Raw genomic sequence first — 13,088 nt, 5'->3', positions numbered from 1 at the left:
ATACTTTACAGGTGTTTTCCCATCAAACTGCATACTTAAAAAAAATTTAAATATAATACGATGACTATTTGAAGAAATCCTGTGGTGAATTTGTTGGTAAAGTTAGTATTTAAAAAATTCAAAAATTACTTATTTTAGTAAAATAAATAATCATATGTTTTCTAAAAGTAAACATTAAAAATATAAAATGGCTTTATGTGCTATCCATTTATCAGGATTCAGGGAATGTTTTTGAAGATTTAATACAATCTTAAATAACAAACATACTCAAAGGTACAGACTTGTCTATTCTCTTGCTAACAAACTGACAATATAGGGGAAGAGAGTTATAAGCCTCTGACAGATGGACAGTTTTTCAATTCTCCCTTATTCTCATGAGTTTAGCTCACTAAGCACACTATTAGGACAAAAAAATCATGACAGTGTTTGCAAATTCAGCAAATAAACAGCTGTGTTACAAATGTAGACATTACTTATTCACAACTGCTGTAGGGACTAGCAAAAGAGGTGGAATCAACAAGGAGCTGAAATAGTGTATACATATATCATGAAGAATGTAGAAAGAGAGCAGTAACAAAGACTACCAAAGCCCAACAGTGTGATGTTACACCAAGGGATGTCATAAGTGCCTTTTCTCAGAAGATTTAAAACAATATTTAACTGGTAAAAGTTATATATGACTTCATGGGAGCAAGGATATGTGCTGTATCACATATTTGGAACAAATACCATTCCTGTTTTTGTCACATAGCACTATAACATTTTTTGAAGCTAGTATCTTTCATCAGCTTTAAGTTTTTAGCTATTAGTTCTTCAAATATCGCCTATGATCCTTTTCTCGTTCCCTCTTGGCCCTATTTAGACTTTATATTTTCTCATTCTATGCCTCAGGTCTCTTCAACCTCTTTCTCTTTCTCTCTGGGTTGCAGTCTGAATATTTTCTCTGATCTACTTTCCAATTCACTAATTATCTCTTAAGATGTTAAACCTGCCCAATTAGTATTTGATTTCTATAATAGCTTTTTGTTTTTAGAAGCTCTATTTAATTTTTTTCAAGTTGACTTATTCTTTCCTCATTTTCAACACTTTCATTTCTTAAACTATGTTAATCACATTTTAAATATTTGCTCTCACTGTCAACATGGAAATTATTTCAGTTCTAAGATAAAGGTGAATTCTTCCAGAAAGAACCTATGTTTGTTTTGATCAAATATGGAAGGATGCTACCAGTCCAGCACCACATGAAACCAAATGTTCACCTTGAGGTTTTTCAGAACATGCAAGTAGTATGAATGCAGGTTGCAAACAGACAGTAGGAGGGGGCAATTTGTTTATGCTGATGAATTCTCTAGAAATTTTTCTTTTCCACTTATTGCCAAGGTTCAAGAGATGCAAATTTTTAGCAGTCCCCAGAAGCAGCTAGAGTTGAGATGGAGGTGGCAGGTTTATTTCTTTGTTCACCTTTACATTAAAATTTTAGCCCATTGCAGGGCAGGGGATGGCGGGGTGGGGTCCTAGCTATCAGGTTCCCCATGTTGGTTAGAGCTCAGAGCTTTGTCTCCTACCCTTAAACCCCTCAAGACATTGAACACTGATACTCAGATTAATTAGTTTGGCAAATGTTCTCAAGGCAAAAATCGGCCTTTAGTATTATTTATCTCGATGGGTTCCCATTTCCACTTAAAATCCTTACTTTCTTACAAGTTCATTAAGATAGACATCTGAAATAACATTTGGTAATCTCAGCTGGAATTTCCTATGATTGATCTGTTTAGTTCATCCTTGTATAATCCCCAGTGCATTGTGCTTAGTGGTGTGTTGGAGTCAGCTTTACTGGGTCACAAAAGCCAGGCCTCCCAAACATTGCATTCAATGACTTCATACAGGCAGTGGGAAATCAGCCATGATATGAGTATTTACACCAAGGAAACTGGCAAAAGCTACAAATCAAGGACCCCTGTACCTCCTCTCCAGAGAGCTGGTTGTTCAATATTTAATAGCACAACATGTGTCTCACACACAGTAAGTATCCAAATATCTGATTGACATAATTAGTCTTCCGGTCATCGTCCTATTTCTTAATTCTATACTCACTGGTAAGCTTCTCATCTCCAAACCAATTCCATGTTATCATAACATTTAATAGATATGATTTCTATGCCATAATTCAGGACATATAAACACACTTATCACCAACAGAATATAACAGCCCTCCCATCTAAAATCACTTTTGGTACAGTATTATTATAACTATTATTAGGTTTGCAAGGAAACATTCAAGAAAATGCCAAACACTATTCCCTAATTAGCTGTATAGTATTCAATAACAGCTCTAATTTAACTTTCTTAAAGTAGTAAAGATGCATTTATTACTGTTTCTTAACTAAGCCAAAAGAAAAACTGCTCTAAAGAATTCAGTTCTAGTTCTGATATGAATTACTACTGTGACCTGGAAAAAATCCATTATTTGTTGTTTTCTCTTTAATTTTTATTTTTTTAAAGATGAGGTATATTGCTATATTGCCAGGCTAGAGTGCAGTGGTTAATCTCAGGTGTGATCATGGCTCAAGTGATCCTCCTGTGTCAGCCCCCAGAGTACTGCTCTCCTAGATCCCTTTAGCTAGACAAAAGGGCTTCTAACACTCTTAACAGCATTATTCTACCTCATCTCACCCTGGTGGATGAGAATAACAACCCCCAAAGATAACCTCAACTGAGCCCCTGGCCAATGAATGCCAGGTGACTTGCCTGATGGCAACCAGCACCAACTGCTAGCTATGTAAGGGAGGTATTTTGGAGCTGCCGTAATCCCGGTAAAACTAGCTAATATTGCAAGTAGCTAACATCACTTGGAGAAACCCACAGACAAAAGAGAACTGATACACTGTTATTTAAACCCACTAAACTTTTGGATTGTTTGTTATGTAGCAATAAACAACTAAAATTTATATTGCCAAACTGTCCTCCAAAGGGTTTGAACTGTGTTCCCCAAAATCTGTATATTAAAGTTCTACCTCAGTATCTCAGAATGTGACCTTATTTGGAAACAGGGTCTTTACAGAGATAATCAAGTTAAAGTGAGGTCATTATGGTGGGCCCTAATCCAATATGACTGGTATCCTTATAACAATGGGGAAATTTGGACACAGTCACACACAGATGTGAAGAGACTGAGGGAGAAGACAGCCATCTAGAAGGCAGGATGAAAGGCCTGGAATAGACCCTTCATTCAAGCTAATGCCTTGAATTTGGACTTCCAGCCTCCAGAATTATGAAACAATAAATTTCAGCCTGGTGCAGTGGCTCATGCCTGTAATCCCAGCACTTTGGGAGGCCAAAGCAGGAGGACTGCTTGAGGCCAGGCGTTCAATACTAGCCTCAGCAACACAGCAAGATCCTGTCTCTGCAAAAAATAAAACAATTGGTGGCATGTGCCTGTAGTCCCAGCTACTCAGGAGGCTCAGGCAGGAGGATCACTTGAACCCAGAAGTTTCAGGTTCTGGTGAGCTACGATGATGACATTGCACTTTAGCCTACGTAGCAGAGTAAGACCCAGTCAAAAAAAAAAAAATTATATTAAGCTACCTAGTCTATGATACTGTGTAATGGCAGCCCTAGCAAACTAATACAAAAGCTTACATCAAACTGTACTTCCACCAAAATTATTTGAGAGCACTCTTTTTCCAATACTATCCTCGATAACAGATACTGTTTTGAGTCTTAGACAATTTCATAGCTCACAAACACATATCATTTTAATTTGCATTTTGGCCTACTCATCCGTATATTTTGCCTAATTTCAAGTTGCTTACTGATTTGCAGGATTTACATTGGTTTTGACAAGGCTGCTTAGTCATCTGTACCTGTATGATCAAAAGGAATGATTTCTATATGTGGCTATAATATATTAAATATTTTAAATACGTGTCAGAATTGGAGCCTATAAATTAAAAATGAAATCAAATACATACCTCTTTTCTATAATGATTGGCTGCATCCAGATTATCCAAAATAATTGTGTCTCCTAATAGCATACCAAATACTTAAAAAAAAAAAAGAAAAAGAAAAAGAAAAAAGAAAGATTTTGAAAGTTATGGTATTTTCTTTGGTTAAAATTTAACACACACTGCAAATCTTTCTTTGATAAATAATGCTAATGCTACAATTTTATTCAACTTTCCTCTACTAGAAAAAAATGGAATATTAATAAAAATATCACTTATAAACTACATTAAGAACATTAACTTTCATAATCAGTAATTTATAGATCTGTATCACAAATGCAACACCTGTACAAAATAAAGCCACCATAATATCCCTTACCTGTTTCACAATGTTCTATGTTATCTGGAAATGTTAACAAATCTCGAGCAAAGACTGGATCTCCAATGGGCTTAAAATGTAATTTTCCATTTCGGAAATGAGGTAGAGGTCTACATGAAAAGAAATTTTTAAAAGGTACTAAACAAAGCACATACAACCTTTTAATTTTAAAAAATAAGAAAAACATATGAATATACTGTATATCAGTCTGATCATATAATCAACTCCCAAATTTACAAGTGCTACTCCTAAATGATTAGCTATTATGCTCTTAGAAATAAAAACAATATTTACCATATAAAAATATCTGCTTGATTTTATCTTACTGCTACCTTCAATTAGTTTGTACTAACAATATAAGCCAACTATAGTTTAGTTTGACAAGGAAAGGAGAAAAGCAGCCTCTAAAGCTCATCCTAGACGAGGATGCCAATGATACAACTGTTCATGTGTTCAGTTTTTCTAACCTTTTCCAATCTGGAAGAGTCTTCTTATAAATAGAATCAAGGGGCAACACTTGCTGACGACCTTGGGTTTCATCATAGATACGACGTGCAGCATCAGTGGTCAGGGTGACTACACAGTCCATGTCACTTGCCAGATGCCAGGAAATAACCATTGCTGCTCTATCGTCTTCGATTTGTGCTAGATGTGCAATCTATAATCCATTTGAATAAAATTAAGTAAAAAATTTAAAAATATATGTATATATAAATTGGATAAATACTTTAAAAGCCCAAGTCTAAATAACAAAAACACTTTTCTGAAACACTAACATGAATTAAAAAGAAATTCTCAAGTTGTGAAAACTTATTGACTTGAATATATTAAATTGTCTATTCAGCTGTTACATACTGAAAAATTTTCCAGATTAAACTCCAGTAAATATGTAAATAGGAAAAGTAAAAATATTAGAAATTTTGCCAGTTAATTGAAGATATGTTTTTTTCACATTTTAGTATCTCTATTAATGTGACATGTCTTATTAGTAAAATAACCATAAAGCAGGGGTCCTCAAACTTTTTAAACAGGGGGCCAGTTCACTGTCCCTCAGACCGTTGGAGGGCCAGACTACAGTTTATGAACAAATTCCTATGCACACTGCACATATCTTATTTTAAAGTCAAAAAACAAACAGGCAAAAACACCCACATGTGGCCTGCAGGCCCCAGTTTGAGGACGCCTGCCATAAAGTATATTTAAATAATTATACATAAAATCATTGCAGCTTTAAGATTCAAATAAACATAAAATATAGTTATAATGTACTCCTCCCTTCTAAGTTGATGTTTTATTCCAGTATTATAGTATTTCTTTCAGAAAACAAATCTAAATGTCACAAATGAGAATTGTTTCTTCTGTTTCTGCTTATACGAACATTTCTTTTGAGCTTAGGATAAATAATTACACTCCTATTTACCAATTGTTGCTTCAGTCACAAACATTCCTGCTCAAAGTCCACCAAGGCTGGAATACTGCAGCCAGTATCAAAACCTCACACATCATGCTGGTATGGTCATATCTACCCTTTATTCTTACCTGGCCTGGTAGCACAAACCTATCCTAATAATAAGACATGCAAGTGAAGATGAAAAAATATTCTAGCCAATGTAGGAAGAATTACTAGAGAAAAATCAAATGTAAGCAGAACAAACAATTGTTATTTGTGGTGTTTAGATATGTTTTCTGAAAGAAATACTATAATATTGAAGTAAAATCTATTTAGAAGGGCATATTAATGATATTTATGTATAATTGAACAAAAAAAATCTTAAAACTGCTGCAAATTCCTCCTCATTTAGAGTTGGGGATTTCAAGATATTTGGAATGGAGGAGCTAAAGACTAAAATATTAAAATATCCAAGTTAATTGAGGTATTCATGATGTTAAAACTAAATACATTGTAAGGTTTTGGGGGGGGGGGGAATCTCCCCTTGTTCCTACTATAGTTCCATGATTACTTATTCTAGTTTTAGGATAAATGCCAGGAAGAATTTTCTATAAAGGAAGCAAGGGAGAAGATTAAGGATGATTTGGAGGGACTGCAAAGTTTTCTTCCACTGGTTAAGACAGAATCTTTACTTCTCAAGAGACAGAGGAGAAACTATACAAAATGAAATTTCAAAGATTTCCCCAGATTTTCGAGATGTGTAATGAGAAATATTTAAACAAGAAACTTAAAAATATTTCTCTTGCTAAAATTTATTTTATACTTTGGTAAAAATCTTACATATTGTGTAATAATTTTGTATTGGATAGATCACTAAAAAGTGGAAACCAGATTATCTATAGTTATCTACATACTTACACTTCTTTTTTCTAAACATTGGTTCTGAGGAATAACAATCTAAAACATTAGATATTAACATACTGCTTTCAAACTTACGAATTTACACCCTTAATTTTTCAATTTGCAGATCTGGGGTTTGGGTAATAACGTAACACGGTTTTGGTAGTAAACATTACTACACATCACTTCCTATTTTCAGTGTGCAGTTCAGTATATAAAAAAACTACCATGGACTTTGGAGTCATAGAGACCTTGATTTGTATCTAAGCTCTCCCTCTAACTATATCTTAGCAAGTTATTGAAGTTCCTGGAAAATGAGAAATACTACAAAGAGTTCATATGGTGGATATGAAAGGAGAATGACGTATTAATACATAAGCAATAAGCACGGACTATGAAGTCAGACTGCCCGGGGTTTGAGTCCTGGCTTTGCCACTTGCTAGCTTTGCAATCTTGAGCAAGTTATTTAATCTCTCTACCTCGCTTTCAGTTTAACTTTAAAATGGAGGTAAAAGCAATTAAGATGAGATGCATATTAAATAGAAAAGTTAACAGGTAAAATATACACATATACCACAAACCTTAACAGGATTAAAAACTGAAGATGTTATAGGAAAAATGCATTATAAAAGATGTACAGAGAAGAAGTGAAACTTAGCTAAAGAACTTACTAATAGTTGCAAATATTAATAGAATTTTGATCCACAAAAATATAAAATAGAATGTTCACCACTGAATAATGGCAGGACAAAATGAAAATACAGCTTATTTAGCATAAGTAAAAACAAAGAGGGCAAGGATAGCAATAGAGAAAGAAGAATGGCATTCTCCCTCAGCAGCAAATATATAATAAGTTTTTTGTTTGTTGTTGCTTTTTCTCAAGTTCTAGAAGCATTCCACAATTCATTCTCTAAAACATTAGACTCAGAACCCAGAAGAATTCTAATATTTTTCTCTCTTCTGTTGTCTCCCTTCAGTCACCTATAAAGGTGCTGGCTCTCTATAAAGCTGTATGATATAAAAGCATCTCCAAAAAGACAACAAGCCTTGAACTAAGACATGTTAACAACTTCTGTCACAGCCTTCAATAGCAGCATTATAAATTTCAGTTTTAAACTTTGCCAAATCCCAATTATGGTAATGAGAACAGGTTATTTATTGGAAAAAAATTACAAAGGAGCTGACAATCTTATTATGCCACATTTAGACAACACATTTTAAACAAAATAATACAAGATAATAAAGTACACTGCCTCTTAAAAGGCTTAAACACAAACCTTTCCCAAAATATCTCCAGTGACTTTAGTATAGTTTGGAAGAGTACATGATCTTCTAGGTTTTTTCTTTAGTTCATCCTGTTCTGATAGTTTTCTTTTCAAAAGTGTTTCAATGTGTGGCATCTGTAATTTATAAACAAAAATTACCTACAAGGCCAATTACTCTTGTACCAGGCAGCCCATAATGACAGAAGACAAAAATCAACAATTTGTATAACTCAAGAACATTAATAAATAAGCATCACTTAAAAAAACTATAGTTATAGTAACATAAAGCTCTCACTTCAATGATTGTTGTTTCAATCTTAGTTAAGAAATACACTACCTATAATAGGACTTCTTTTTGAAACTCAATTACACATATAGAAGAATATACATTTAGGAAAAAATCTGTATTGCTTTTTATTACTTTCTCTTATTTTGTTTACCATCATGTATATTGGTTATGCCGCCTCTTCAATTGAATACTTGATCTGGTGTATTATAACTACATTTGTTGGTGTTATTACATTAAAAATACAAACTGCAATTTATTTGAGAAGAGAACTCATCATTTTGCCCTTTAAATGTCTAGTAAGTGACTATACTATAATACATATCTTTCTGTCCCTAAAACAACAGTGCCCACAGAATTTCTAATAAAACATGAATGATAAAAAAAATTATAGAATAGAATTCAATAAAAACATCTTTCATATCCACTTGGAAATTATACCTGTTGTGTTGTAGGAATGTCAATATTATGTATTTGTAGTTCATTTCGCAACTGGGCCTCTTTTAATCTTGCTTCTTCAACTTGGCCTAAAAAAAAAAAAAAAAAACTGCATCAATTTCTGATAGCTCCCAAAATATAGATTCTGAAAAGTATTTTTAATTTTTTTTCCTTTTAATGCCTGATGCTAAAGTGAATATTGACAGTCGACTAATTTATAATTTCAAAATTAAACTATAAATCTTAAGGCTCAATTCAAATATATAAAAATGAGAAACAAAATTAATGCACCTAAGGGAGATAATATATCATACTGTAAACTCCTAGTAATACTGGGTATGTTATTTAATCTTTATCCTCATGACTGTATGTAATTTATACATAACTGTACAAGGTTATTCTTGGAATCAATTAAGACTTTATAAAAACAATGTTTAATACTGCACAAATTATATATCATCTGATTACTGGATTTAGTTTCTATTATACTCTAAATATCCTTGATCTTGTACAGATATATAAAACTGAGTACTCTGTGGCAAGTACTAAATATTTGTCAGTTAACTGATCAAAATTTTAACCATGTAACTAACACAAAACCAAAAACCATAGCAAAAAAAATCTGACAAAAGGTAAAAGATGATAGAGCACAAGTCAACAATGCCTTGTCTTTTAACTGCATATAAACATTATTAAAAATTTCAGCACACATTCTATGGACTGACTCAAGAATAAGTTACATGTTTCAGCATCACTGTGTGCTGCCCTATAATATACCTCCATGGTGTGACATACTGCAGATATTTTTAGTGAAGTACACACAGTACTTCAGCCAAATAAACAATTACATTACCCATTACTCCCTCAGTGATAATATCATCCAATATCTTTTGCCAGAAGCTGGAGCTACACATAAACATTATTATGTCAGTAAGCCTTAAATTTTCCACAGATTCAGATTTCTAACAGAAAATCTCAAATTTTTGTAGGTAAGCAAAATAAAAATTTATTTCAAATGAGGAATACCTCATCTAAAAAACTATCAAATGACAAATAATATAAGCCATTATTACTATCTTTCTTCAGTGTTCTATATTTTACTTGCAGTCCAGGAAAGAAGATACAAGTTTGTGTACCATGGTCTCTACCTTCTGCCTAACCATTCCCTGAAGCACAATTTTACAATGCCTCTGAATACAAAATGACTTACATTTCATTTCATCAAGAAGCTGTTGATTGGCTTCAAATAAACCTCTATATGCAAAAATAGATTTAGATAATTGGTCCTTTTCTTTTGTAAGTGCTGCCATTTGTTGCTGCTTCTTAACATCTAAGAAAGAAAATACAGATAATTTAAATCTTTTAAAAATTGTGACTTTTCAAAAATATGTCATAACATGATTAGAAAACACATTAACGAAAAGCAAAGTTAGCTAAAGTACCACTAACAACAGAGTTTAACCATTTATTTTCCTAGAAACTTACCATTATAAAACATAAATGGTAGGATATATGGGTCTAATGTTCTTGATAAAAGTGGTAGCCGAGGCTCAAATATAATAAAATATTCAGTACTATCTCTTCCAGGACTATTTTCTGCCAGTACTAGACTCTGTATAAATAAAAAAGCAGAATGAAAAAAACAAATTTAAAAAGATATTTTTCAATCCATAAGTGTTATATATCTCATTATGCATGCTCTGTTTTCAAATAAGTAGTGAATTTTCAAGGCAAAAGGCATAGGCTAATCCTTAATATTTCATTGTCACCAGCTAAGACTTAAAACTTTTTACCTTTGGTATTGGTTTGACAGCCAAATAATCTTACCAACAGCTTATGCAAACATATACAACAGAAAACTGAAGAAAAATTATCCTTTTTTCACACTAGAAATATCAGTGGCTACTTATATTTCAACCTGCAAAATCTTCTTGATTCTCACCTTTAAAATGAAGCAGCATGAAAGTTTATAGTCACAAAGCCCAATGCTGAGTTTTAAGTTACAGCTGTTACTATGGAAGCAGACCCACCAATCCCAGGTGACAGAACAAGAGATCTTGAAAAGCTCTAAAGATTTTTAGATTTTTTTTCATCAATGCCCCCAAAACCCTTGTGAAATACTTTAGCTTAAGACCATAGCATATAAATAATGCATATATATTTTTTCCCCAAATGATTTTTTTCAGTTTTACAGGAAAACAACAGATACTAGCCGCTTTGTTTTTTAGACTACAACAACATAGACAAGTTAATTTTTAAAAATCTAAACCAGTATGACACTGTAGGTCAAACCATAAAACAAAATTATAAATTATAGCTAACAATTGTTTTTTCCAAAGAATACAGAATACAAACCCACCATTAAACCAACTGCCTGACCCAGTCTGTGAAAGCTGTTTTCAATGGATTTACATAAATGTAAACAAATATAAAGAAAAATGTTTGTATTTTAAAAGTAACATACTTTATACTTGAGCAACTTGCTTTGAGCTCTCAATTTAATTTGCTGATCAATTCATGTGAATGTACAAAACACCAAAAAATGTATGCATAGTATAGATACACTACATTGTAATACTCATTCCCTGGGTGGTGAACAACATTTATATATTTGAAAATTTTAAATAATTATCCATAACAAAGAATATATCTTTCATGTTTCTTTGTAAATGTGTTTTCTAGGATGAATAATGAGAAATATATAATAATGACTAGTTAAAATAGTTTATTTTAATAGGTAAGTATCAAGTTTCCCTTAAAAAAAAAAAAAGCTGTATCAATTTATCCTCTCACCAGCAGTGTATGAGAGTACCCAAATCCCCTGCTGCTGGCCAACACTTAATATCATGTAGTTTTTCCAAAAAGAGGGACTGAAAAACAACCAGTCATTATTGCTTTAACTAGCATCTCCCAGAGTGGTACTTAGGTCATGCTTCTTATGTTTATAGATCATTTATATTTTCTCTTCCATTAATTGCCTGCTCATATTCTTTGCCCTCTCCCTTTTTTTTACTGTTTTTTTGTTTTTTGGGTTTTTTTTGCTTATTGATTGCAAGAGTTTTTTAGGAGGTTTTTGTTTTGTTTTCTTTTACTGAGACAGAGTCTTGCTCTGTTGCCTTGACTCGAGTGCAGGGGCATCATCATAGTTCACTGCAACCTCAAACTCTTGGGCTCAAGCAATCCTCCTGCCTTAGCCTCCCAAGTAATTGGTACTATAAGCACCTGCCATGGCACCTAGCTAATTTTTCTATTTTTTGTAGAGTTGGGGTCTTGCTCTTGCTCAGGCTAGTCTTGAACTTCTGACCTCAAATGATCCTCCTGCCTCAGCCTAGGAGGTTTTAAAAATATGTTCACTATATCAATCTTGTATTACATGTATATACATATATAGTCATGCTTCAGTCAAAGGTGGACTGCATATAGGATGGTGGTCCCATAAAATTATGATACTGTATTTTTACTGTACCTTTTCTATGTTTAGATATACAAATAGTTACCATTATGTCACCTACAACATTCAGTACAGTTATATGCTGTACAGGTTTGTAGCCTAAGAGAAACAGGCTACAAAATATAGCCTAGGTGTATAGTAGGCTGTATCAGCTTGGTTTGTGTAAGCACAATTTATGTCTGCACAACAATAAAATCGCCTAATGATGCATTTCTCAGAACATATCCCTGTCCTTAAGTGATATATGACTGTATTTAGAGAAAATGATATTTCTCCTCAATTTGCTACCTTTACATTTTTTTCCTTTTTCTATTATAGAATCAGGTATAACACATTGTCACTGTTCATTTTATGTTTAAGATATGCTTATAGTACATAAAGTTTAACTTTTAATGTAGTTAAATATAATCTTTTCCATTATGACATATTTAGAGAGGCCTCTCCTATCTCAAAGTTTTATAGTTTATAGTCCTGATGTGCAGCTATCAAGAAAAAAAAGAATAAACAGAATAATAGAACTGAATAGAAATTAAGAGTCAAAACTGAATCCAAGTAGAAATGGGAATCTGGCATATGAGAAATGGACAAATGCATATCAGAATGAAACTAAACATACTCCCTTCAGAATTTCCAGATCATGTCTGCAAATGAAATTACAAAAAATTATAAAATTATACATCACACACATTTGTAATTTGAGCAATTATAAATTTACATTCAACAAAGAAATTATGTAGAACATTTACAAATATTGGTTGTGCTATGGGCCAGTATTTCCTTAACTTCCCTAATGATAAGAATCACCTGCTTGTTAAAAATCAGATTACAGATCTCTGCTCAAGATACATGAAATCAATATTTGGGGCAGGAACTTCAGATTTTTCTACTTATTTAGTGAGGTATTAGGGACCTCTAGTGGTTAGAGGAAATTTATATGCATGACGTGAAGAGCAGATTATACATGCAGCTGCTGAGGAACTGCCAAATCACTGCCTTAACCTCAGAAATATATACAGCAGGCTTAGCAATTTCATA

General features: G+C 32.9%; 1 protein-coding gene across 3 annotated transcripts in view; it reads right to left on the bottom strand.

Moving 5' to 3' along the window:
• Window positions 1–13,088, bottom strand: part of SMCHD1 (structural maintenance of chromosomes flexible hinge domain containing 1) — a 161,865-nt gene that overhangs the window by 26,989 nt on the left and 121,788 nt on the right. For all 3 annotated transcript variants that reach the window (XM_012746148.3, XM_020282427.2, XM_012746149.3), the window contains exons 38-44: window positions 10,088–10,214; window positions 9,813–9,932; window positions 8,606–8,691; window positions 7,891–8,013; window positions 4,791–4,981; window positions 4,324–4,433; window positions 3,972–4,042 (exon numbers count right to left, since the gene is read on the bottom strand). In XM_012746148.3, coding sequence (XP_012601602.1) covers window positions 3,972–4,042; window positions 4,324–4,433; window positions 4,791–4,981; window positions 7,891–8,013; window positions 8,606–8,691; window positions 9,813–9,932; window positions 10,088–10,214 — 828 coding nt within the window. The remainder of the gene's footprint in view (window positions 1–3,971; window positions 4,043–4,323; window positions 4,434–4,790; window positions 4,982–7,890; window positions 8,014–8,605; window positions 8,692–9,812; window positions 9,933–10,087; window positions 10,215–13,088) is intronic.

Source organism: Microcebus murinus, chromosome 17 (assembly GCF_040939455.1).
Source record: "Microcebus murinus isolate Inina chromosome 17, M.murinus_Inina_mat1.0, whole genome shotgun sequence".
Taxonomy (NCBI): Eukaryota; Metazoa; Chordata; class Mammalia; order Primates; family Cheirogaleidae; genus Microcebus; species Microcebus murinus.
The sequence above is the reverse complement of the archived record's forward strand: the minus strand, read 5'-3'. Positions and strand labels throughout refer to the sequence as shown.